At 42.1% G+C, this 27,218-nt stretch overlaps 1 protein-coding gene and 1 long non-coding RNA gene across 3 annotated transcripts in view; one reads left to right on the forward strand and one right to left on the reverse strand.

Annotated features, from left to right (window-relative positions):
- Positions 1-3,071: 3,071 nt before the first annotated feature.
- Positions 3,072-21,270, reverse strand: LOC129202551 (uncharacterized). The gene is made up of 3 exons (XR_008575741.1): positions 21,113-21,270; positions 4,729-4,903; positions 3,072-3,262 (listed from the first exon to the last, which is right to left on the reverse strand). It is a non-coding gene; the product is annotated as an uncharacterized LOC129202551 (long non-coding RNA).
- Positions 20,659-27,218, forward strand: part of SLC25A13 (solute carrier family 25 member 13) — a 103,980-nt gene continuing 97,420 nt past the window's right edge. The window contains exons 1-2 of one of the 2 annotated variants that reach the window (XM_054815542.1): positions 20,693-20,756; positions 23,100-23,114. In XM_054815542.1, coding sequence (XP_054671517.1) covers positions 20,745-20,756; positions 23,100-23,114 — 27 coding nt within the window. In that variant the 5' untranslated portion in view covers positions 20,693-20,744. Of the gene's footprint in view, positions 20,757-23,099; positions 23,115-27,218 lie in introns of both variants that reach the window. The other variant, XM_054815543.1, reaches the window with a different exon arrangement.

A 27,218-nucleotide genomic window follows, 5' to 3' on the forward strand; every position in this document is an offset into this window, starting at 1 on the left:
GGAACAATGTTGCTCTATATTCCCTTTGCTATGTGCACCATGCAAGTCATCATCCGCTGTAATATTGCTGTCCAGCTCCACACAGTCCTCTCACCTTCCCTTGAATTCACAGTTGCCACTGCGCTCTGTGACAGCCACAGTGAATATCTCACGCTGAGACATCCTAAATCCACTCCTGACACCATCTGACCTTCTAACCATGATTTTCATGCAAAGCAAATGTGCCCTAAATGAGAAGCCTTTGGATGTAAATATCTACCCCTCTTTGAAAGGCATCCTGCATCTGCTCTGAAAATAGGTAGCTTCCTAATAATTTTCTGATATATTTTAGAGCATCAAAAATCACCTTTAGCATATTACACCACAAAGCAATTTTTCTGGGAGGATATACAGAGAGGCAAAGCATTATCTGAGGACGTTACCTAATTTCAATTCCTTCTCTCATAAGTTTTCTGCATGACCTCAGGACATTCTCTTAGGATAAAATTACCAAGAGGGATTTGGACATTAAGCCTAGATCTAGAAAAGGGCTTATGTGATTAAAATGGAACTTAGGGAGGTTTTAAGTACCTGTGACCAAGACTGCAATCCTGCCAATTCCTGCTCAACTACAGCTTAACCTCAGAGGCACCTAAGGAACATATGGGCCTGAATTTTTATTTTTTCTTAAAATGCTTTAGAGGCACAAAGTACTGCAAAAGACATGAAGACACCCATTCTGAATCACACAAATGTCTTTTAGCACTGTATATGGAAAATAAATGCCTAATGAAAGGCCCAATGGTTTGACTATAGGAACTGGGCACCTGTGTTTTCTTCTCATGCTGGACTTGTAAGTGGTAATAGTAGTGATTTTCAATTAACAAGGTTATGATATTCAGATATTCCCAGGCCTCATTTCCAATTATTTTAGCAGGAGCTGACAGCCCATACAATTCTGAGATTTGTTCTTGGGCTGCATAACCTGCTTTCGAAGGTCGTGACTTACATACTTTTGGCAATGTTACTTGCTGTATCTCTGGACTTCAGTTATTCATCTGTGAAAGGGGCTTCAAGGTGCTTGGCTGCACAAGATCCTAAAATCGGAATATTTCTTTTCAATCTGACATAGTTGGGGTTTTTTTGTTTTGTTTTCTAGGCAGTTGTTTTACTAGGTAAGAAACTATTTTCATTATTTTATAGATTATTTCTTCCCGGTTTATATGTGTCTTGTCCAAACTAGTTTAAAATAACTCTTAACGAGGGATCTTTGGGAACCATTTTACTTTGGAAATTGTTTCACAATCTCAAAGACATTTGTGTTGGGTTTGCGTGGCAGGGTTTTGGTAGCGGGGGGGCTACAGGGGTGGCTTCTGTGAGAAGCTGCTAGAAGCTCCCCCTGTGTCTGATAGAGCCAATGCCAGCTGGCTCTAAGACAGGCCCGCCGCTGGCCAAGGCCAAGCCAATCAGCGCCTCTGTGATAACATATTTAAGAAGTAGAAAAACACTTAGAGAGGGAGAGCTTTTGCAGCCGGAGAGAGGAGTGAGAAGATGTAAGAAACTCTGCAGACACCAAGGTCAGTGCAGATGGAGGGGGAGGAGGAGCTCCAGGCGCCGGAGCAGAGATCCCCCTGCAGCCCGTGGTGAAGGCCATGGTGAAGCAGGCTGTCCCCCTGCAGCCCATGGAGGAAGGATGAGGGGGTGTAGCGATTCCACCTGCAGCCCGTGGAGGACCCCACGCCGGAGCAGGTGGAGGCACCTGAAGGAGGCTGCGGCCCTGTGGGAAGCCCACGCTGGAGCAAGTTCCAGGCCGGACCGGTGGACCCGTGCAGAGGGGAGCCCACGCCAGGGCAGGTTTGCTGGCAGGACTTGTGACCCCGTGGGGGACCCCACGCTGGAGCAGTTTGCTCCTGAAGGTCTGCACCCCGTGAGAGGGACTCCATGCTGGAGCAGGGGAACGATGAGAGGAGTCCTCCCCCTGAGGATGAAGAAGCGGCAGAAACACCGTGAGATGAACTGACCGTAACCCCCATTCCCTGTCCCCCTGTGCCGCTGAGGGGGGGAAGGTTGAAGCCGGGAGTGAAGTTGAGCCCGGGAAGATGGGAAGGGTGGGGGGGAAGTGTTTTAAGAGTTGATTTTATTTTCTCATTCCTCTACTCTGTTTTGCCTAGTAATAAATTAGATGAATTCCCTCTCTAAGTTTGGTCTGTTTTGCTCGTGACAACAATTAGAGAGTGATCTCTCCCTGTCCTTATCTCGACCTACAAGCATTTCGTTATGCCTTTTCTCCCCTGTTTAGTGAATGAGGGGAGTGAGAGAGCGGCTCTGGTGGGCACCTGGCCCCAGTCAGGCTCAACCCACCACAACATTTCTGCTTGGAACTTACCCCTGTTATTCTTCTCAAAAAACATCATTTGTTAAAATAATCACATTAATTTTTAATCCTTGCAACCATTCCCTTCCGAGGCTTTTCAAGGTAACAGGCAGCACTTAATCCGGCTCTCTACCCTCCTCTGCAGTCACTCACACACGCTAGTGATCTTATTCTTCATTTGCTCCTCAGGTTTTCTGTCCCCAGGTGACCACCAATATCAGAACACTGTGGGATGACCCTGGAGCTCAGCTTCAGGCCAGGCAGCTGAGGAAGCTGGTTAACTCAATTGTTGCTGTGAGTTGTGGGTGGTACAACCAAGAGAAGCAGGGCTCTTGCTGGCCGCCGTGGCGAATGCCTGGGGGACTCCTTCCCCTGAGATCTCTTGCTATCCTCACACCAACCTCTCTGCATGCTCTCTGCAGAATTCCTGCTCCACGAGCACCGAGGGCAAAAGAAGCAGCATCTTGACAATATTTTGCAGAGCAACTCATTCAGACTACATCACTGCTGTGCTAAGCCCCGTTTTATCCTGAATAGTTTTGCCTATTTTTCGCTAGCTTAAGTAGCTCCTGCTTGCACGCTCTCCTGTTTAGCAACAGCCACCCTCAGCTGGCTGTCCTGGCTCTGTATCTGGGAGGCTTTTTGGCTTGCTGCATATACCGAGTTAGTTGTTTGGTTTGCAGGGTTTTCCATATCTGAGCTCAGCTGTGTGGTTTGTTTAGTTCTTGGAGACTGGGGCTGGCCATTTGAATTCCTAGGTCTTGTGTGTCTGAAGCAAACCAGTTTGGTTTTACAAAAATATTCTATGGTATGACAGGCTCTTGAATAGTAATCAGTGTTCAGCAGCGATGACAGACAGCAGTATCCACAGGAACTGGGTAATCAATGGAGACTCAAGTAATTGACATGCTAATGGTAAAAAAAAAATAAAAATTAACTCATTCTAGGAAAATTAATGGCATGGACTCATGAATGGTACTTTTTTCAGAAAGGTTGTGATGTCAATATCAATAATTGGCCCTTAGAATATTAGCGTAATGGAAATATTAGTGATGGCTGTGTCCCTCAGGGAAGAAAACAATCTGTGACAAGGAAACATAATGGTAAATTAGTTACAGTATGATAAAACCAACATATACTTAAAGCCTAAAGGCTTATTTGTATGTTATGATTACTACAAAACCTCTTACTATATAATTGCTAGCAACTTAATCAGTGTTTGAATTTCAAGCCCTCTCCATGCCAGCAAATTCAGACCTTTGGAAACTGGAAGTTCTTTGGGGCAGGCACCTATTTTTGAGAACAGGCACGCGTACCGCATCGCACTAGCCCACCCAAGTCTCTGGGCTCAGGGTATCTCAGTGATGTGAGCAGTCATTAAGACTAGACCTCTCAGGCACTCGAGATGAAGAAAGTCTCGTCTTCTAAGGGGTCACACGGTACGTAACAGCTTACTGTAACGTATATTGCAAGGTCTGACATTTATACCATATCATTTTTCACTCAGTGGTCATAGCACTATTTTTCTTTTCTTTTTTTGAAGTTATTTATCATAATATATGTACAATTTTTTAAGTGCCTGAAATGACCTAGTTCTGAAATGATGTGATTTTCCACACCTTGCCAGCAGGAAGATATCAATAAAAACAAGCAGTGAGATTTAGTTTCATGTCATTTTCTATAAGCTAACACTGATAAAAAAGGCCTCCACCAACTCCTGTTTCTGTAGGAGAGGAGATGCGGGTTTATTCAGGAGCTCTACTTTCTTTACTATAAGAGTCCTCTGTTACACATAAATTAGTCTGTATAAATACGAACCACGTTTGAGAAAGTTACTCCAAAAACGCTGGTATGCTGATGTCTGACAGTCATGCAGCCAGTGGGAGCAAAGATGTATAGCGCTGCCGTTTTTCATACAGGGAACAAAGGGACACGCTAAGTTACTACGTCTCTTCTTTGTTGATATTGGACACTTATCCCGGACAAAGTGATCCAGAGGAAGATAAATAAAAAGACTTTGATTTTTCAAAATAGTGACTTTGAATTGGCCGGAAAAGAAAAATAAAGAAAGCCAGTACCATGTTACCACATGCCAGGAGACAGTGGTGAGTTTTTATTTTTATAGCACATTCTGGAAAACATCAGGGAAGGAAAAAAAATCATAGAATCACATAATTATAATCCTCTATATTAGGAATTAAAATACATTTTTATATCACTTCTCTTATGTCATATTTTAGAAGTGTTTGTATATTTTAGATAATTAACAATACTAGCAATTAAAGAGATGAATGAAAAAAGAAATATAAAATATGTCTGTGTTTTGATGGAAGGAAAATATCAAAGTAAATCTCTCTCAGTTTCTGAGCTTATACCTTCAAAAGTGATCTTTGATGTTTCTGTTGGCTGTAGTGGGCCTCTGGACGCATGGGAAGCTCTCCCCGCATGTCTGCAGGACTGGGACTTCATGTGGTAGGTCTTTGAATGTTCACCACTTTACACAGAAAAGGCTCTGGTCTACTGGTTACCACACCGTAACCAATGCAAGTCCTGAAAAAGGGAAAATGGAAGAATTGCATCATTTTCATCCTCCTGTCCAAAATAGGAAGCCCATTAAAATATCAGCTATATAATATACTTTTTGTTAGTTTACAGTGAAAGTGGCTTCTGGGCTTTTATGGAAACCTTCATTCTTTCTTCTGAAGTTTATAAAAAGCTCTGTCACTCCTATATAGATATCCGATCCTGAATGACCTCTGCAAACCTCAGTGGACTCAATATGTGGGTTCTTCTGGCCATGCTGGAGACGATTTTGTCATGGCCTTCAAGATCTTATGTGTGAAAGGCTAGCTGGACTGCGCTGTGAAACCACTCTGACATTTCACAGAGCTGAGCACCTTTGAAAACCGAGTGTACTTGTAAATAGAGAAAAGCAGAAGCTGAGGCTGCTTAAGGCCAGGGAGGCAACAAGCCCAACTGGGGCTGCACTAGCCACATGGCTACAAGCGTCTCATGTGATGCGATGATAGAAGGGCCAATGTGTGCCTAAAATGGGCGCATCACAGCACTTCCTCATTACTGATCATGGCCAGTAATTACCTATTGATAATTCCATGGAAAGAAATCCCTTTTATATCAGTGTAAGGGTTATTCTTACGCAGCATAATGCACTACCAGGCAGAGAGATCCCTGCTCGCTCCAAACAAGCCAACTCGGGCATCAGAAGCAATACAATCACATTTTCCATTGCTGATGCTAGTGGTACAACACCCCTGCCTGAGCAGCATGGCTCAAACCCAACCTGGATGGAACAAAAACCGTGACCAAAGGGCCAAACACTCCACAAAAGTTATTTCAGTGTGATTTTCAAAGACAAAGAAAACAACAAGCAGATCTCGTATTTTTTAGAGAAGGCAAAATTATAAATTTAATTTATAAATTATAAATTTTGCCTTCTATATAAATAGATACGTACATTTTTTAAATCCTACTGATTGATTATATCACCCCTAAGACAGTGAAGGCCTGATCTCTGCTGGAGACATCTCTGCTGCTACGGACATACAATGAATGAAGGATAACACCAATAACAAAGAATAGCTGAAGACCTAGACTAGAGTATTCAAATGCTAGAAACCCATGGGCTTTAGGAAAAAGTGAAACCAAAGACATCATAAAGTTAAAAGCTCTTTTGAAGTAATGTGAATGGTGAACAAAGTGTCCAAAAGAGGGGAAAAAATGATGAAGCGATATGAAAAGAGAACTTCTTACTTTAGGATGTATGCACAACAATAGTCTCTCCATCTCAGGCAATACAGCATTCTTATTACTCAAAAGTAGTCATTCGTTGAAATCATAATAAAAATTACCCACAGAACGCAGTTTTAAGTCAAAAAAAAAAAAAAGCCAGAAAGAAAAAATCACCGGAGAGAAGTTATCTTCTCTTGGCTCCAGCAGCATTTTCTAAAATTCAAACACAAATTGTGGGCTCCACACAGTTTTATTCTAGTAAATGTAACAGGATGGGATCCTTAGTATTCATAACAAAAAATAATAATACTTTTGGACTTTTAGTGAGTACCTTAATGCAGTAGCATTTTGTAGCGGTGTGTTCTAAAATGTAATTATGTGCAGTGGAAAAGGGCATCTCTTTTTGCAGTTTTAGATTTATTGCCTTTCAATTTCTTTGAAAGTGAGTCTGCTCTTGCATTTTTGAGCGAACAGAGACTACCAAGCTCACTTTTTTCCTGGAACAATCCTTTTCTTACAGTATAACTACCATCTCCTTCATGAAGCAAACAACTTCAGTTGTTTTCAGTGTCCTCTCAGATTCTTCTCTTTTCCATCCTCTAACACCTTGATCTTTGCTGGCTTTCACTTGATCACTGTTTTGATATTAACATGATGGAAATCAGATATGATATCCACAGTTAGACATCCACAAATGCAACTGTATCAGAAATCTCACACAATTTTTTTTTCTGCTTTTCTTTTAATCTCACAAAGTTTTGTACACCAGCCCGTATGGAGAGAGGAAGTGAATAGACCAGCATTTAAAATACATCCTTCCTGCTCGCCATCACTCCTTTTTCCCGTAGACCCAAAGGAGTCAAGTTCGTAAACTTTGGAAGGGATTTCCTCACCATTCTCTCTGTCCACATGTCCTCTCTCCCCTTGTTGTTCTGCCTCAAAAAGGAATCCCTGTGGATACCAACTTTCAGCTAGCCATAGGTGGAAACAGGCGAAAGAAATGCAGACATAACCAAACCAAAATTTAGGTGTAATATTATGAAAGTTCTCCTAATAGCAGAATTTCTTACCAGTTTCCAAGGAAAATGTTGAAATCTGTATCACCTGAATCCATTCCAGCTGGATTAGACAAACCACTAAGAAACTGAATAGGATGGTCCTATTCCTGGGATGAAAATGGTTTAAATACTCTTTGTATCTCCACCCTCTAGATTTACAACAGAGTTCTTTTAGACAAGCAGACATGATCCTATATATGAATGTGGATCTATCTCTACAAAGCTCAGAGCAAATCATCAGAGAGATGCTGGTGCTCATGGTTATTCAGCTGAAGAGACACACTTCTGTAAGTTGGTCCCTGAATCAGGTATGACTGTGGTATGACATGAGTGAAGAAGGAGAGACGTGAGTGAAGAAGAGGATACTCCTGTGACTGCATTCTCATAGCCAGTGATCGACCGCTATCACTGCCAGAACATACAGTGTGGGCAAATACCAGCTTTACCTAAACCTGCAGACTGTAGACAGGGTGTGGATCAAGGGCTCATTTTTCTGTAGCGTCTTCCCCACTCCAGCAAATAATCCTATTGTCTTCAGAAGGGTTTTAACTCGCATGAATCAAGACGACTAGATCTGCTCCTGCAGAATGTGGTTAGTTTCCTTAACAAAATCTCACTGTGGGTATCCTTAACTGTAATCTGAATTCTAGGCCATTGCTTATGCTGTCATACACCCCTTGGCAGAAATTGCCTGCCTGGGACCTTAAGGAAAATACACATCACAAAACTGTCCCAGAGCATAAACATGTTTGTGACCTGAATCTACTTTTGCTTTCTAAAGGCTAGTTTGAGAGAGTCGCAAAACCTCAGGCTCCACCAATTCATTCATTGCAATTGTTGTTCATAGTTGTGGTTGTTTTCCTTCGGACGCTCATTCTCCTTTTCCTGCTCTGTGGCCTGTTTTGCACAGTTCACTCACTCGGGCCATGGAAATAGCTTCCCTTGGAAAACAACATGGGAGATCTGCAGCTTACAAATGTCACAGTGCTGCAGAAAAGACTGCAGAAAAGACAAGCTTTCGCGAATGTCCTTCAGCAAAAAAAGTGGTCTTTTGCAACAGGGGATACACATGTGCTGGTTTTGGCTGGGATAGAGTTAATTTTCTTTATAGTAGCTGGTGTAGGGCTGCATTGTGGATTGGTGCTGAAACAGTGCTGGTAACACAGGGATGTTTTAGTTGTTGCTGAGCAGTGCTTGCACAGAGCCAAGGCCTTTTCTGCTTCTCACACCACCCCACCAGCCAGTGGGCTGGGGGTGCACAAGGAGTTGGGAGGGGACACAGCTGGGACAGCTGACCCCAACTGACCACAGGGATATCCCATACCATATGGCATCACGCTCAGCACATAAAGCTGGGGGAAGAAGGAAGGGCTTCTCGAACGTTCGTAGTGATGGCGTTTGTCTTCCCAAGTAACCGTCACGCATGACAGAGCCCTGCTTTCCTGGAGATGGCTGAACACCTGCCTGCCCATGGTGAATTAATTCCTGGTTTTGCTTTGCTTGTGCGCGTGGCTTTTACTTTACCTATTAAACTGTCTTTATCTCAACCCCCAAGTTTTCTCACTTCCGCTCTTTCCAATTCTCTCCCCCATCTCGCCATGGGGGGAGTAAGCAAGCGGCTGCGTGGTGCTCAGCTGCCAGCTGGGGCAAAACCATGCCAACGCTGAAGACAAATAGGATTTCTCAGAACTACCAATACCTCTCTGTAATGGAAGAACACTGTTTGTATTTGCTTTGTATTAATGAGAACTAGAATTTGTAGTTAATGACAAAGACTTCAGGTTAAAATTAAAGCACCATTTTGTTTTGTTTCGTGAGGAGTAGTGAACATTATATAATTTATAATTAATTAATCTATAATTAACCAATTAAATCTTTCAGTTCAGCATTTGGTTTATTCTTGGCTAAATATGTTGTCCAACAGCAGTAGCCTTCAACCATTTTTTTTTTCTGTGCATCTGTTGAAAATCTTTCCCCTCAACTTCCAGCTAACCCAGCATGACTACTGCAGCCTGAACTCAGAATTTCTCCCAGGCATCAGATGAAAACAGTCACATATATGCAATTTCCACTCTGGAGATCTGTAAGAATACACTGCAGCACGTCAAAACTTCAGCTCCCACTAAAATTGAGTGCTTTATATTGTCAATGCAATTGACTTTCCTTGACTTATTCATCAAAAGGACTCTGCAAACCTAAAGGGGTGATCTGTGATCCTTACTAACTTAAGTTCTAAATGCAGGAGTGGCACCACTCTCCTCCATGCAACTAATTATGCTTTAAGGTACTGCTCATCATGAGGAATGAATTCCCTGAGAAAACCATTAAGAAACAGCATAACTCTACAGAACACTGCTAAACCATGAGTGTTGAAATAATACCTGTAATCTGTAAGATTTTCTTTTTAAATCTGGGATCAGAACTTTTACATCAAAAGTTTCATTCAAGTAAATATTTTTTTATTTTTCCCAGTAGAATTTATATTTCTTTTGTATTTACAAATATACATTTGTAATCCATTTGCATCCTACATCTACAATGAGTTCTAAAACAAAGAATAGTTACAGTAATAAAATTGGATACCAGCTGAAGCAACAGACAGCAAAGAAATCAGTGATTTGTACAAATCCCGTTCCTAGTCAGAACGCTTTCTACTGTTACACAATTACTTCTGCAACTGTGTCAAAAAACATTTTGCTTCAGAAACTTTGGTTCTGTTTTGCCAAAGTAAATATTCTTAATCTCTTCTAATTTTCTGTCATTCTCTAAGGACCACGTACCTCTGAGGCTTTACAGTGTCTGATCAATGATTGCGTCAAGGGATGTCAAGACTGTCTCTACAGCCCATTCTGTGCAGTCATTTACCTTTTACCTTTCTAGAAGACTGAACATACAAAGCATTTTAATTCTGACAGAAAATATTGTTTTTTCTCTGAGCTATTTTTTGTAACCTGTCCTTTTCTTCAAAGCAAATAGAATCTCTCATCTAGCGTTTTGAGACAACAAGCAATCACACTTATTTTTCTGATGTTGTTCCATTTCTAATTGTACCTACTTATATTCTATGTCTCAAAAAAAAAAAAAAGAATGCAATAAAGAAAAAAATTATACAAATAATTTATTTATCATACAATTGGAGATAAATATGAAGTTTTTCAGCATTTTCCATTTTAAGATCTTATTTTCAATTGCTTACATATTAACCCATCACTCCGGGCCAGAATATTCCATGGTGGCTGGCTGGTTCACAGTGACATTTTTTTGAAAGTTTTAGCAAAACTGATGCAGTCACTTTGAAGAACAAGATGAAAAGGATGTTTTTTCAATGCTAGAAAAGCTTTCAGAAAGTTAGCTGTGGCATCCACCACACTTTGGAACAGATGGATGAAAACTAATAGACAGCTAATGCTTGTATTAGGGATGTGCTTTTTATTACCTCATGCCAGTAAAATGATTTAACTTGGGTAAGATGAAAACTTCAGAAAATCTGAAATCTGCAGATTCTCAGTAATGGTTTGCTCAGGGTTGGTACCTAAATTCTTCAAATATTTGTTCTACATTGAGCCAGCAGCTGAAGGATGCAGGCTCTCTGCATTTCCATGGAATGACTACTCTTTGCTATTGTTGGCTAACTTAAGAGCCAAATTAAAATTAGGCAATTTCTTTTCTGCTTCCAGTGCACAAAAGAGGGGAAAATGGCTCAATTAGGGCACAAGAGAAACAAGTCAGAGCTGATAGGTTGGGAAACAGCAGCAGAGTTTCAGGTAAGAACACAGAGGCTGAGGAAGAGGAGCCATTGAAAAAATGTAAAAGGAGTTGCCAAAGGGCTTCAAGCCCTGGGCTAAGAAGGAAACCAGATCAACTGAAGAAGGGTGAGGTTGCAAAGATTAGAAATTAGTCAGAGTGCGGAAGGCTGCTCAGTGGCAGAAAGAAGGAAATGAGGACCAAGGAGAGAAAGGCGATTGGCCAGATAAGGAATTTCATGAGAAGTAGCCAAGGACACAGAACAGCTGTGCGGGAGAGACCAAGATATGTAAAGGAGGGGGACAATACGTTATCAGGAGGGTTGTAGATGAAGGGCCAATACTGACCTGTGTATGACTGCGGCAAAAACCCCCCATCTAAAAATACAAGCACTGGACTACAGTCCCTTCAAGAACTGCAATATTTTAATGTGTCCAAAGATCCTGAATTACCTTCTGCACCAGAACAAAATATGATAGGAATAATTAAAATGAGTAGCCACCAAGCAACTAGGGGCACCGCCATGTCCTTCTTCAGTTATTTCTGAAGCTTTCTCTGGCTGTCATGTACCCACTGCAAGCCACATTGTATGAGAACCTGTTCAGTGTCTGAAGTCCGTGCTAGATCAAGCCTTCTGAGGCAAAGGAATGCCAGTTTCTGGCCCTTAAAACCTTGGCTGAGCTATGAACTGAGCTGCTCAGCTCTAACAGGAATGGGCCAGGTAAGGACCTGAGTGGAGACATTGCCTTGGGCGCCTACAGAGCTGTACAGAGAGGCTTCCGTGGGGTTCCAGTGCCAATAGACTCTATTCAAGAAACAACACAGTTTTGAGATCACATTCCCAACTATTTCACCATCCTTTCATGGATCTGACCCAGAGAATTTAGGATATCTCTTCAGGTAGCACTAGACAAAAAGACTCAACCAGGCATTTCAGACCCTCTAACAGCAGGTTGGATGCAGGTTAGTTATGCAAAGAGAGCCAGAGGTACTGACCTCTGAAAAGTTGGCAGGAGTGCTTGGAATTACCTTCTGATATTAGCTGACGAGTAATGATTAAACAGATTCCAAATATCAACTTTAGACCATGTAGCTGTGGTCAGAATAAATGGTTCATGTTAATGATTCACATAAACATTTCAAACTCCGTGGCACCGAAGTGAGTATCTTTCATTTTAGCAACAATATAGAAGATCTGCCTGAAGAGAAACTGAAAGCTCAGCTATTGTGATACTTGACCTAAGTATCTAAAGTTCCTCCCTGAAATACAGAGTAGTACCTTAAATGCTAGGGCTCAGCTTGTTTCTACATAATCATTCATGGAATATTTTTTTTTCCTCCAGAGATAATGCTCTGACTTGGACTAATAAGACTCTCAAAAGATCTGATTAATTAAGCTTCACTTAATATCTGCCAATGCAAAGTGAGATAGACAATCCCACAAAAACTGATTAGATTTCATCTCCTCAGTTCTTGTCCAAAAAGCACTGAACAACGGGCTCTGCAACAGGCACTGCAGGTCAGCAAACTCAGGCCTTTCAGAATAAAAGTGCGACCATGTTCTGGAGCTAACGGTTGTTTCTGCTTATGCCCAGCCTTTGCAGGACATGGGTCTCCTACTTGATAGCAAGTATAACAAGGGAAGAGAGAGAAGGCTGTTTGTTAGTTTGGTTGGGTTTTAAGGGCAAATAAACTAAGACTAGAATCTCCACTATAGACCTAGGAACTCTTTGGGAACCAACACAAGCCTGACAGAATGGGAGATAAGCGTTGCATTTTGCAACCGCCCGGAGTCAAGAAGTCTGACAGATGTGTCTCATTCACTCTAAGAATTCCAGCTGCTAACTGCTATTCTATATGAGTTTCTGAACAATATAACAATACTAGCAGGCTCTTTCAGGAGTCTCTTAAAGATACATTTCCCCCAACAAGCCATACTATTAACTAGACAACAAAACTCTTCTGAAGTTCCAAATGTTCTTCAGGTTCGGCTTCTGTGTGAACCTTATCAAGCCCAGTCTCAAAGAGGCAAAATGAAAGTGAGTGGATCCATGCTCAAAGAAAATGCCAGTCCCTTACGGAAGGACAACCAACCTGTAACACATCAGTGCTGGTTATCATGTTAGCATCTGAGTTGTGGCTGAGGATTCAAGAAAGGTATTGCTTTTAAATCACAATAGCAAAAATTGCACATATTCACTCAATCAATATACCCTATTTGCTTTTTCTGGCTGAATCTAGTAATGAGCCTCACGATGATTGTACGTACTCTGCACTGACAGGGAAATACCAGAAGAAGAGGAAGGTACACAGGACTCGAGTGCATTTTATGACTACTTCTCTGATGCTCCTACAGAAGGCTAAGTTAATGGATTCCCTCACCAGGCGATGAACATTTCAGTGATGTGCACTTTAAGTCACTCTATATTAATATAAACAGGCAAAGCAGTACCTGACAAAGTTGTTCTCTTCACCACGGCAGAGATGACAATTTTTTTCGCTTTTGCGAGTTTTCCTCTCTCTCCCTGGAAAAGGACACTTTGCTGACTCACATCTGATTAGCCCTGTACTGTAGTAGAAGCAGTGAAGGAGAAAAGAGCTGGATTCTTTCTGCCTCATACATCACTATCCACCCACAAAATCTAATAGAAGATAAATCATATTCTCAGATGGGAATTTTCCTATTGATTTCAGTAAGCATAGCAATAGATTTTCTGTATTTATTGCTTAAATCCTGTTACCCACAGAAATAGTGGACTAAACAATCAAAACATCTGTTGCAGTTCAACTTTCAGGAACTTAGCTGAAAGCCCCTAAAATCTTTTGATATGTAGAGTGTGGACATCTGGCTGGGAAAGCTCTGAGACACTGAACACAAAAGCTGCAAGACACTTTTTTACTGAGTCACCGCTGATCATACAAGTCATCCTGAAATATCATGCCTGCTCTGAAGCATGAAACCATAGATGCAGATGGTTTCTTCCCACCTCTCCAGGGCTTGTTCCAACCATGTTGAAAACAACAACAAACAAAACAAAAAGAGAAAAGAGGAGAGAAACAATCCACCAAACAAGCAGCTATGTGAGCAGAGCAGCCCAGAAAGTCTGATTTCCTGTGGATTCTTCTGGAGTTTAAAGAGTTCAGTAGCTGGGCTGACGTGGCTAGGCTTTCATTGTCTCTCTTTGGATATGGATTCTTTGCAGTATATTAAGAGATGAACTTACAACATAGTCTATTCTTCAGTGGGAGCAATAAGAAGTCTTTATTCTTTATCAGGCTGTTGTTATTAACAAAATCTGGAGGAATGTAATACCTCTGAGATCGCTGCTTTTCTCTCAGGCCTGGTTGAAACAGGCCAACAGCTGACTTTTGACCAGATACATACAAAAGCAATGTCATCTGCTGTTCTTGGTAATCAAATTAAAAACAAGTGCTCCAAATAATTAGAAGTTATCATCTTCCCTAGGTAAACACACTTGCTATCAATGCTTCCAGCCTTGTTAAGTCATTAAAACCTTTTGAACTTTTGTCTTTATCCAGCTCGTTTTAACAAAACAAATACCAAAAGCTGCATACGCTGATAACAGACGGCTGTAAATACCTAGGTGGGTGATATTCTTAGAGTCTGAGCAAAGCATTGAAACTAATGGAAAAGCTCCAGCTGGCTTTAATGGACTTTGGGCTAGACCATCTTTCTTGAGCTGTGGAAAAAGACTAGCTCATAGTAGGTCCTCTGGAAATGTGTACTAATAATTAATAAGTGTTGTATCTCCATGGAAAATAAAAAATGATGGGTTTTGGCTGGAGAATGAAAGAAAACACTGAGTTTCAAGGTGACCAAATGTTTATATTTTCAAACACGTAAGTTTGTTGAAGCTAAGAGAAACTCAGTGCTTTGTACCAAACTGTGCAGAGGTACTGTTACGTTCTGCAAAGTCTTGGCTAATTAAAATCCAGCTGTCCTCTTGCACACAATGTATGTACAGTGTGTGCAGACATTCATAAATAACATTTGATAGACATATGTATGTTCCATAAAATGATGCCTACTCTCTTCTGTGAGTAAAGCCCGGTTGAAGTAGTGTGGCTGTTCAAGTATGACCAATATTTTGGTGAATGGATTTATTAACAGATTTCAGTCTGCTTTGTTATGGATAATGCTTTACATTCTACATATTTTGGTGACTAGGTTAACTTTATAAATAGCAAATTAATATACTGCATTGAAAATCTAATCTACTTTTGCTCTTTACTTTGCGGTGATTGACAGATTTATTATAATTCTTTCCTCTTCATAAATGCTTCAGAATTGAGAAGCTCTAATCCTTCTTTTGGCATTTTAACTTGGTGTTGCAATTTTGTTTACTTGATAAATACAATTGCAAGAAAAAGAAGGTAATTTACCCCTTGATAAACCTCCATCTTGTTAACTTCCATCTGTGAATAATGGCCAATGAGCATGCAATGTGGCTGGTACAGATTGGATTTGGTGTAAGCAGAAACAATTCTGATGGCATTGTTAGGAGCTGGCATTTGCACTTATGCAAATTTTTTACTGGTTCAGAATAACAATGATTTAATCCACCAGCACAGTTCAGCACTTGACATGCAAACACAACTGTTATTGTGTTTTATTTTTTTATATGCCCCTTATTAAAAAAAAAAAAAACAACAGAAAAATATAGGTAACTCCTATATCTGTAATAAAATTTACATTCAGCACTTAGCTTTAAAAATGTGATACTATTAGTATACAGTATGATAAATATTCTAAGCATACACAAGTTGTGCTAGGTGATAAAATATTCTGAGCATGTCCTAAAATGATTCTCTCATCAGAGATGGCTTGTTACCTCCACCATCAGCAGATACTGATAATTAATCAACTGAAATGAATCTTTACAGAATAAACAAATCTGTTATACATGAAGGATGATTATGTTCTTTTGGCTGTGAAGATTTTTCATAACTTATTCATGCCAATGGTGTGCCTGAGTTATGAAGTATTTTTCACTTATGAAATAAATATAGCATCCTTTGTTTGTCATGTATCCCCTCTATTTTCTGGGCTTTACCAACGTAAATCAGCACAAATCTACCAGCTATGCTGATTTACACCAACAGAAGAATTAACCCTCTATTCATCATCAGCATCAATGTTTCCTGAGTTATTTCAGACGCATTTCTAAAATATAGCCCTAGTAAAGCATTTTCAACTGTTCCATTTTAACAGTAATGTCTGTGTAAATGCCATCATCAGCTGTAAGACAGAATCATAGCTGTCTCCTTCCTACTTTGTGAATTCCACTGTCTCCTGGTAGATGCAATACACACAGTGGGGGATAGTGTCGTATTTTGAGACGGGAAAGCCATGAAAATTTACTACCATTTGTATGGATTTTTAAATGAATTCATACTTCTATGTGCTGCTTTTATGCTCACTTTTCCTTGAACCATTTAAATGACTGGTTTGGTTTTTCATTGGCAGAAACACTGATAGACAATGAATTTTAAACATGCATGTGAAAGTATCTGAAAATCTTATGTTCTAAGGAAGAGGAAACAAGATCATGTTTCGCTGACCTCCTCAGCAACCACAGATAAACAACAGGGTTTAAATTACAAATATGTGTGATATATTAAAAAAACAAAGCAAAAAAGGAAATATTGACAATCATCAGACAATGTTTTAAAATAACCAGAAAAACAGCAAATGTATTTGAGGAAATCATGATCTGCTGTGAATATTCTTCAAATAGAGAAAGAAGAATTGTGAATGATTCATTCAGACTGAGTCATACTTTATTTTATTAGAGAAATTCTCAGGGTTAGGCCTACTGTGTGAGCACAAATTCTTGGCTGAGACTCACTAAAACTGGTGTGCTAACTCACATCAGCCAGACATCATTTATTAAAAAGCCCAAAACACAAAAACACAGAAACAACAAAAAAACCCCAACCAAACCCTTGACCTAGGGAAGGGGATACTGCTTCATGCCTTTCCTTGAGGCTTCAATGAGGGAGAGAAGTCAATCAAGAGTTTTAAGAACTATTTAAACAAAACCTGCTAAGGAAAACCTTGTGCTCATTTGTTTTGAACATTCAGCTTTCCCACTAGGCATGTGGTGACTTGTTTATTTCTACTATAAGCTATACTTATAGTAGACAAGGAAGACATACTTGGTGTAAGTTTTGTGGTAAGTTAACATACAGCAAGCTATCCATGCTGCTGTATGTATAACATAACACAAAAGAAGCTGCCTGGAAGACAATTACCATGTTGTGGGGCAGGCAGAAGGTATACTGAGGAAAACAGCTCAACAATTTGGATAATATCATAGGTCTTGAGGGCCTTGGGTCAGTCTTTGCCTTACCTCAGCTTTTCACCAAGGCACTCAGTGAATCCAGATCTTTACAGATCTGATCTTTCCAGATCCAAGAAGATATTTTCTTGCCTTTAAGCTACATACTGTAATGCCTACATTTTAGGCATCTGCCAGTGCAAAATCCAGAACACTGTAAGAGAAATGAATGTCAGAATAAGATCCAAAATAGCTAGCACACTGAGCTCTGCCTGACACTAGACAATCAGAAATGTTGATCCTTTATCAGTCCTTTATCAAATCTAACAAATCCTATAAGCCCCAGGCCATCAGTCTCCCCTAGGTAATCTTTAATAAGCTCAGCAAAGATCATACATACATACCTATCGAGATACAGTTGCCCTGCTATATGATGCTCTAGCAGTTAAAACATGAAAACAATCAAAGGCTAATTTTTCAATTTTCAATCTCAAGGACAGTGTTCAGATACCAGGTTGCAGCTTATTTTGGAAACAAGCTACAGCTCTTCCTGCAAAACTCGTCCCTATATGTCCAAACAAACTCAAGATGCCCTTGATCAGAAGAGGGCACAAGAAGGAGCTAACTAGGTTGTTTCTCATGGCAGAGGGGAGCCCTGGGATGATTGTGTGCTCTGTCTTATTACGTATCAGACACAGAAAAAGCCATTGGATGAGGAGACACAATCTCCTAACTTCTCCATGATGTGCTTAAATGCTTTGTAATGAAAACTGACTCACAATTTTACCCTCATCCCATTGCAATTTTACCATACAGAAGAGTCATGCTTCTCTCCAGTCCAGCTAATCTTGGATTCTCCTCTGCATAATGACACAGCTTCACCAGAAAGAATGAAAAATGCTCCTTCTTTATTCCCCAGAGCAGTCTATGGCTTTGTGGTTAAAACATACTGCAAGGAGTATGACACATGGGTCTGAATCTAACCTCAGTCAATGACGGACTTTGAAAACAAGTTGCTTATCTAGCCAAAGAGAGTGCTGTAATCTACTACAGTCATATCATATGCTGTTTTAAAAGTGAACATTAGCTTTCACTGCCTTTTCTATGAAGATAAAAAGAGCTTTGAGCCTGTACATGCGCATTGAACATGGTCAGAGACCTGCCAGGCCCAACCCTTTATGCTGATTGCACTGAGGTTTTCATGTCAGCCAGGCAATGACCTTCCAGCCTTGGCAGGACCAAGGCACAGCTGAAGGCACGCTCAGGGCTTGAGGCATCTGGAGCTCTTAAAGGCTGGGAAATGAAGTGCTAGAAGAGCTCAGGTGCTGTCCTATTTAGGGAGCAGCTGAATGAGGCTTTCCAGGGTCATCCTTCTTCATTTACCTCTCTGAATTTCACTGCCAGTCTACTTGAAACATAGGCAGGTTTTTTTATTGTGTTTTTCCTTGGCAGCTGGCTCGAGACCGTGTGGCAGTATAATGTGAAAACTGTTGTAATTTTCTTAGCAGTCTTAATATGGAAAAAAAAAAGCCCATTGAAGCTTGTTTTCACAAAAATAAAGCTCAATAGGACAGACTTTCAGCCTCACATGTAAATATCCCAGCTTCTGTATATTCGCAGAATGCTGTATTTGTATTCTAAGACAATTATTATGCTATTTTCTCTCTGTAATTTTTCTCTTCTTAGTGGTATTATTAAAATAATCTGAGATTGTTTTTTATTGTTTATAAATGGACTGCTATTATCTATTCATTTATGACAAGGTGACAGTATTTACTTATCTAGTTGTTTGCAGATAGGCACTACATAATCTGGTTTTTATGTTCATTTGAAAAGGTGTGGTTGGAGGAAGGCTCCACGTCTGCTTTGCTCTAACTGCTGATTTCTAGGTCAGGGAAATGCAGCAAGGAGAGAAAGGCTGTGCTGTCTCACAGAACAGCTGAGCACATGCAGTGGGCACATGGATCCGGGGCAGGTAGAAAAGGAAGAGAATCCAGCAAGTGGGAAGATTTTACAAGAGGCAGAGACTGGAAGACTGCTGAGAAGCGAAGGAGGTAGATATGCTGCCAGGCGTCACAGGTGATGGAAGAAACTTCTGAGGGACACAGAGGAGACTGTGTATAATTTGCTGAAAACCAGAAAGTGATTAATTCGTTGGACTGAAAACAAACATAAAAAGAGCCATCCTGCAAAGATATAGAGGGAAAGGACAGATGCATTTATGAATCCTTTTAATTTCTCTACTGTCTCCCTCTAAGAAAATTAAAGACAATTAATTAGCTAATTGTTCTGGTTTATATTGTAATATATCTGTCTTTGAGATCCTCTGCCTTTTTAGCATCTTTATGAAACTCATTTTAAGGAAAGTGCTGGAAGATAACACCTCAAAGCCATGACAAACTTGATACCCAAGTATAAACACAAAACCTCACCCCCAGGCTACTCTTATAAGCAACCTTTAGCTACACGCATGTGGCATGTGACAAGTTGTGTCTGCAATACCAACGTCAAAACCCCCCATGGGCCAGAAGCCCCGAGGCCAGCCAGAGCAGGCATCAGCCCGCCAGAGCGGGCATTGGCCAGGCTGGTGGTTGCCCTGGTCGCAGCCGTGGGCCTGCATGCCAAATGTTATGCTGCCAAACATGCCCAGACAGGCTGTCTGTAGACAGTCTGCAAACTGTCTGTGAGGCCGACGATGCCATACTTGTGGTCATCCTGGGTACAGCCGTGGACTCTAGCAGGGCTGCTTATGTGTCACGTTCACGCCGACTTAGGAACTAAAACGGCATTAACAAAATTTGGTTGAAAGCACGGCTCATTCTTGCAACATCCCAGAATGAAGCCTTGGGATACGGCAAATGGATGAAACATCCCTCAAGGAGCAGTCTGACTTGCAGAGAAGAAAATGGCTCTGGGCAGCAGAGCAGGGTTTGCCGAGAGGCGCAACACCAGCATGGCCGCAGTGAAGGTGTCTGGCATCCTTTCGCTGCTTGCCCCACCGCCCTCCGAACGCGGTGGAGGCATCTCTTGGGGTTAACAGCAGTGGTGGTGTGGTCACTCAGGACTCTCTCCAGCGGCCGGAGGGGCTGCAGGGCCCCTCGGAGCCTGGAGTCCCTCTGAGGCCACTCGGAGGCTCCTAGCCGTAAACGGGGCAGAAAACCTGAGGTAAACCGGTCCCCTCACAGGACTGAGGGGTGCCCACCCCGAAACGCCCGCGGCCCGCCGGTGCCAGAGGCCGCATCTCCCGCCGCCTCGCCCAGCGCGGACCTCGCAGTCCCCCGCGGGCAGGGCAGAGCCGTGCCGTGCCGGGCCGTGCCGGGCCGTGCCGGGCGATCACGCGGGCTGCAGCCGGCCCGGACGGGGTGCAGCCAATGGGCTGGCGGCGCCGAGCGCCCCGTCCATGCCTGGGAGAGCGGTGACGGCCGGCGCTGGCGGGCTGGTGCGCAGGCGGGGAAGCTGCCTGCCGCGGTCGGAAGGGAGGGGAGGGGAGGGGAGGAAGGAAAGGGACGGGAAGGGGGTGGCCGCGCCGGGCACAGCATGGCTGCCAAGGTAAGTCAGTGCCGGCGGCGGGCGGGGAGGTGGCGCGGGTGGCGGCGGCGCGGGCGGCGGGTTCTCGGCGCGCGCCAGCGCGGCCGTTGGCGGCGGGGAAGGGGCCGGGGCGGGAGGCGAGCGGCGAGCGGCTGCCGGGTTTGACCTCGGGCCTGTCCTTGGTGAAACTCGGCGGGTGGCGCCGCCTCCTCCTCCTCTTCGCGGCTCCGCGGCCCCTCGCCGCCGGCCCCGGGGGAGGAGGGAGGTGGGCTGCGGGGTCGGTGAGCGCCGGCAGCGGAGGCGGCCCCCCCGCCTCCTCTTCGGCCTGCGGGGTTCGGTGCCGGCGGGTACAGAGACGGCGCGGCGGCGATCCCCACCTGCCATCCCCGGGGAGCGGGCCTGCTCTCTGCTTCTAATGCACCATCTGCGTGACACTGCGCGGCCGCCTCCCGGTGCCGGGGAGGCGAGAGGTGGCTGGTCCCGCCGTGTCGGCGCCGCCGCCGCTCCGTGCGGCCCTCACCGGTGCGGCCGGCCTGCCGCCGCGGCCCGCGCCCCGCCGGGCACCCGCGCCCCGGCCCGGCCGCGGCTCCGCCGAGCGGTGTTAGGCCCAGTTGTGCCTCAGTAAGCACCCCGCCATACACACAATATATATAAATGCATAAAAATATACATACATGCATGTTATATATACACTTATTTTTGGAAGAGAGAATGCGATGGGTCCTTGGGACAGCAGCTGGCAGGTCAGGACCTTGTCGGGCTTGCCATGCCCAGAGCGGGCACCGATGTTGGCCCTGCCCCACTTGCAGGCCTTAGCATGATAGACTCTTTTTGCTTTTTCTCCCATTTTCTCCATATACCTGTTTTTATCTTCTGTTTTCACTTTTGATTCTAATTTCCAACCGGTTTCACATCTCTGCTTTCCTGCCAGATTGATACCTGTTAGGCTTTTCTGCTGTTTCAGAAGGATAAATGAATTTAAATGCTTACATAATTTGTTTAATAACACACTTCCAACCCAGAAAAAAAAATAATTAGCCATTAGCTGGATCAAGGCCATATAAAAATAGGTATTCCACTTCTAATGGCAGGTAAATTTATATGTAGTGTTGGTGTTTCAAAACTGACTACTAGGCTTTCACTAAGTTTCTTTTTTGAATACTGAGACTTTAAAAGAAATTGGGCCACATCCTGATTTTTTTGAAGTCAGTGATGAAACTTGTACGGATAAAACATCAGAAAACAAAACTACCCCAAACAACGCAAAGCAGCACATGTGCTCAGTCTGGCCGGAGTTGTATGCTCCTTTATTTCAGTGAGTCCATGACAGAGCTGCTCCTGTCAACACCTTCCTCACCAAGAACTGGGGTTATCTGAGATGCATACAGTTTTAATGGATTGGGCAACATTTGATTCTTCTGTTGGGGTATATGAAACAGTCATCCCCAAATCTTATGTTTCTTGTTTATAAATCTTAGCTGTCCTGTCCAGCTTTTCTGTTTTGATTGCCCACTGGTCCATACACATAGCACATCAGTTACATCTTACCAAACTCTTGGTGTTAAAAGACTTAAAAGCCTTCCACTCACTGAATTTATGAACCATCTACTTACCTTTCCTCTGCAAGCAGCAGCTGTTAATCAGCAATGCATTTGAATCCGTACAACTCACACTTAAAAAATGTTGCATAAGCAGTTAGTGTTTGTCTGGTATACATGTGTGCTCCATGCTACATGTTTGCATGGGGTCCTTTTTCTTCTGACTTCGCTTATTACACAGTTCAGATCACCAAAATCTTTGCAAGCATACATTGAAAAGACTCAACACTGAAGGAGAAACTGAATTGAATGTAGAATGTTTCTGATTATGTCAAGCTTCGCAGAGGGATACCTGATGAAAAGAATAATGGCTTGTCACTAGTGTCATAAGCATCCTTGGCGCATTGCAAGACAGAGATACAGCACTTTGTACTGCAGGGTTTACAGCCCTCACATAGCTTCTGCAGGCTTGAATGTGTTTTGAGGCTTATTTTTTTAAAGAAAAGTAGAGCTGGGAGCAGCTAGAATGGATTAATTAGTAAGTTACCTTGTGAGACTTGAAGGGTTTTTATCTTCTTGAGGTGAAATAGTTGCCGTTAAACACAGATGAATTTCTATTTTTATCGAAGTTGGTGGCAAAATGTGTTTTGTGCTCTTAACAGTAACGTCTGAGCTCAGGTTCTGCAAGTGCACATATGAATAACTTTGCCACGTAAATTGCTTCTGGGCCTGAAGTTATTCACATGTGCTTGCAGGCATGGGCCTTGATTTGTGTTCTAACTTCCTCATTGATGCATCTCAGTAATGTTTGCCTTTTTCACCTCAGCCAAACAATGGACTGGTGAGTTGAATGATTTTTCTAAAATTCCTTCAGTACCTTTTCCTTGCCAGTATCCTGCATGACCGCTTCCTTTAATTTTTTAATTATGCCCTTTTAGGCATATGAGTCTTTGGGATTGAATGTAATTGTTCTTCGCTTGCAAGATTTCAAATGTTGACATTTTAGGCAGACTCTAGGAATTCAGTCTGTCAAAAGGAAAACCCAAATGGGATACTGTTAAGGCTGCATAGTTAAGCACTCAGGTATCAAGAAATGGGCAAAACTTTTATGCACGGAGTCTTTAATGTCCATAACAGTGCCATTTAATTTTCTTTGTTGTATTTTTCTCAGTGTCTTACAATTTATACACTTTTTTGAACAATGGATATTGCACATCAGTGTCTTTTCTGAATCTTTGAAAATGTTTTCTGAAAGTGTTTTGTGAAAACTGCACTGTAAATTATATTTGCACAAATTGCCAGTAAAAACTGCAGGTGAGGTGTTCCAGTAGATTTTTACCCCATTGGTAACTAAATTACCATCACAGGTACTGGCTGCTTTTCTGAATTGCACAGAAAACAGGCTGTGTGGAAAGTCTTTATGGTAACGCATGTACAGAGCAATAATGACGTTTTATATAGTGTGTCATGCTTTATTTCTTCATTTTGAGTGCTTAACAATGCAATCACAAAGTTTTTTGTGCCCTTTAGCGAGATGCTTATAAAGAGAAGTTACATAGTCTAGCTAATGCCCCTTGCTATTCGCCTGATGTGTATCTTAGAGCAACATTAACTGTGCCTGTTGAGTGAATGTAAGCTACCCTTGGCCCAGATGCTGCTGCACAGTTCTGGGCATAGCTGTTGTATCATGCATGTGCAAAGTGTGACTTGCTATCTTTTTATACTACTGCTTGGTAAAACAGAAACTCATTTTCAGTGGGAAGTTCTAAGGTACTTCTCAATGAGACCTCTTTCCATAGCTGATTTTGCCATTGCCACTGTGCTACTTTGTTCATTCAACATAAGTTCAGAAACTGATATTTATAATGGGAGCTAGTATATGTAATAGTTTTAAACTTTGAATTTCATAACCACTAAGCTACGCTCAAAACAGTTAAAAATTGCATTAAATTCCAAACTTGAATAACTTCAGTAGATAAATTAAAGCTTAGAAACTGTGTAAAAACTGTGGGCTTTGCATGGAAGTACTTGTACCCCATTAAACTTAATCTCTGCTATGGATAGCATGTGAATAAATTTTGATACTTGTATTGAACTGCACAGTACTGATATAGGAGATTATTTTTAAATATTGTGGTATATCTCTCTTTTTCTAATGTAATTGTTTCTTGGTGCATGTGTGAACTTTTATCCATTGGGCATATACTGTTTGCCTCCATTACCTAGAATGTATAAGTTATCTAAAATTATTCTCTTATGGACAAAGCAAACACAAATATCACGTACTAAAAAAGCTACTTGTAAAGTGACTATTCAAGTGAAGGCATGAACCTTACATGAGTACCTGGTGGGACTGTGTGCATGCTTAATTTTAAGTGCATGCATAAGTCTTCTGAAGAACGAGTGCCTGACTGTCAGAAATGTGTCAGTAAGGTAACACAAAGAGATTTGTTACTGACTTTACTTACATGACAATATTTTGGATGTTTCTAATGCAAGGTAAAGAAAATTTATTATGCAGCTTTGTTATATTTAACAATTTTTTATTCTCTTTCTGCTTGTGTTTTTTTTAAACTGTTTACTCTGGAAGCTGTATCAGTGGAGTTACACCTTCTTTCTGGTTACTGCCATATTTACCTTTAAAATCCTTAACTTTGTTGTATCAAAAATAGTTAGTCCCCACCACAGGCTCCTTGTATGTTTTGGTGTTAATACAGTCAGACATTTCCCACTGAACACCCCAGTCCTGCAAGATGCATCACGTTGACTGAATTAATTGGATTTCTGTGAAGGATTGATGCTGCTGGCCCTGGCTCTGTGGGCCTTTTTGTGTGCAGAAATGATCCAGTGCCTGCCCCAGGCAATGGGAATTAATGAGGTCTGGATAAGCAATGGCTGAAATACAAACACCATGGCAATACAATTCTAAATGAAGGTGATCCCAAACAACGCTGAAACTAGTAGATGCTGGTGCAACCATGCCACATTGGTTATTTTGCTGTCATGCATACCCAATGTATTCCTTTGTGCATCATCCAGCTCCATCATGCCTCTTCATTCAAGTCCTCCCATGCTTTTCTCCCCTGTGCTAGCAGTAGGGTGGGATGTGCCTGGGAACAACTGAATTCATTCTCCTTGCCCTCACTGATGCCATTCTTCCCTTCCTCCAGCAAAATGGTAGAGAAGAATTGCATTGCATTGCGTGTGGTTTTGATGGGTCCTCAGAAAGGAGCAGGTGAGGGATCCTAGCATCATGATGGGCTACTGTGTCCATGAAATGAGTGGAGTCCCTTACAGACAGGCTTCAGCCACTCAGTGAGATCAAAATTGGGGGGGAAGGTGGTTGGTGAGTAAGGAGAGAGGAATCTCTTTCCCTGAAGCATCACTGAGTTTGTATACTGTAGACTTAATAGTGTCATGACACTTAATGGCACCATGGTAATTTTTCTGGATGTGGTAGCACCACGTAAGAGGCACACGGAAAGTCCCATTGCTAGTCTGTACAGGTCCAGTGGTGCTTGCTCATGTGTAGTTACGTTTTGGAACTGTACATAAGCGTGTAAAATCTTAAATACCTTATGTGTCATGAGACTCTTCTTTCCACTTTCCCCTCAGAAAAAACATGTATTTATGCTGCTTATGACTTATTACTGTATCTTGTCTTCTTAAGATATCAGAATTTGCCTGATAAAGGGAAATTGTATGGGTGCTGATAACTTCAAAACTTTTCTAAGTACCAAGTAGCATGCATGATGACTGCGACTGAAACAGAGGAGAAAGCAAATCATTTACTCCCCTTCCCTGTCCTCCCCGCCATTGTTTATGTGTTTAGTTTCATTTGGTTTCTTTTACTGCACAAGTCCTTGCTTATGAAGTTTACCCTTAGGGGACTGCTAGTCCTGTTCCTACAAGGTGCACAGCAAGTTACGGGGCCCACCGGCAAGGATAATCCCAGGGAAGCTGCTCGTGGAGCGACTCCCTTGTGGAAAAAGTCCATACAGCTCTCTTCTACAGTGAACGCTGAGTTACCCTGAAAAGGAGCTTTATTACACTGCATTTTTTTGTCTTAGTTGAGTTTATCTGTTTCTTTGTACTACTATTATCCTCCCTTTTCTTATGAGACAAGGTGGGAGTGAGAGGAGGTGGCGAAAGAGGTTGATTTATGTCTTTAATGTGTTAGAGAGGTACTGATGGGATCACGTGTTGCAACTGCTAGTGGTTTTAACAAGTTTTTAAACTTTCTTTTTTCCGTTATAGTGTCCCTGTAAGAGGGATTGCAGGGTGACCTCGCTTCATGTGTAGCTCTGGGGGCGTGTGACTGGACCCAACAGTTAATGTGTACATCCTCATGTGCATCTCATCTGTTGTGATGTCCACTGAAAAGTATCTTAAGTTATCTGGATCTTATCACATTGGGAAATGAATTCCTCTTTCCATGCAGCTTTGTGTCCAGGAGGTTAGAGAAGCTCTTCCAGGTGTGCTTCAAACCATACCTTAAAGGCACTCCTCCTGATCCTGTAATGTAGACAAGCTTACAGCCCTGAATGATAACAGTGTGTCTTCTGACCTGCTTGTTTAGGCCAGTGTCTATTTTGTTTATCTATGTTGTCCAAGGAGTATGACAAGGAGGTATGTGATACCGTATTTCCTGGAAGATGGCATGAATGGCTGCTTAATTTTAGCTTCATTTTTGCTTTTGATCGGCGGAGTTGCTGCTGCTTTGGCTATAGAATGGCTTGACCATGCTGAATAAAGCCTGTATGTTTGTATGGCGCCAAACCTAAATGTGCATAAGGCCTCTGGGCACTACTGTGACTCTGCTAATCGTGCTGTTTTGCTTCAGGTAGGGCACAATCTTCAGAAACAGAGCAGCTGATGTTTTATGGTGCTAGGTAACCATGGCTAGTACAATGTAAGGTTGCATATTTTCTGGTGCATTCTCTTT

Source organism: Grus americana, chromosome 2, assembly GCF_028858705.1.
Source record: "Grus americana isolate bGruAme1 chromosome 2, bGruAme1.mat, whole genome shotgun sequence".
NCBI classification, from domain to species: domain Eukaryota; kingdom Metazoa; phylum Chordata; class Aves; order Gruiformes; family Gruidae; genus Grus; species Grus americana.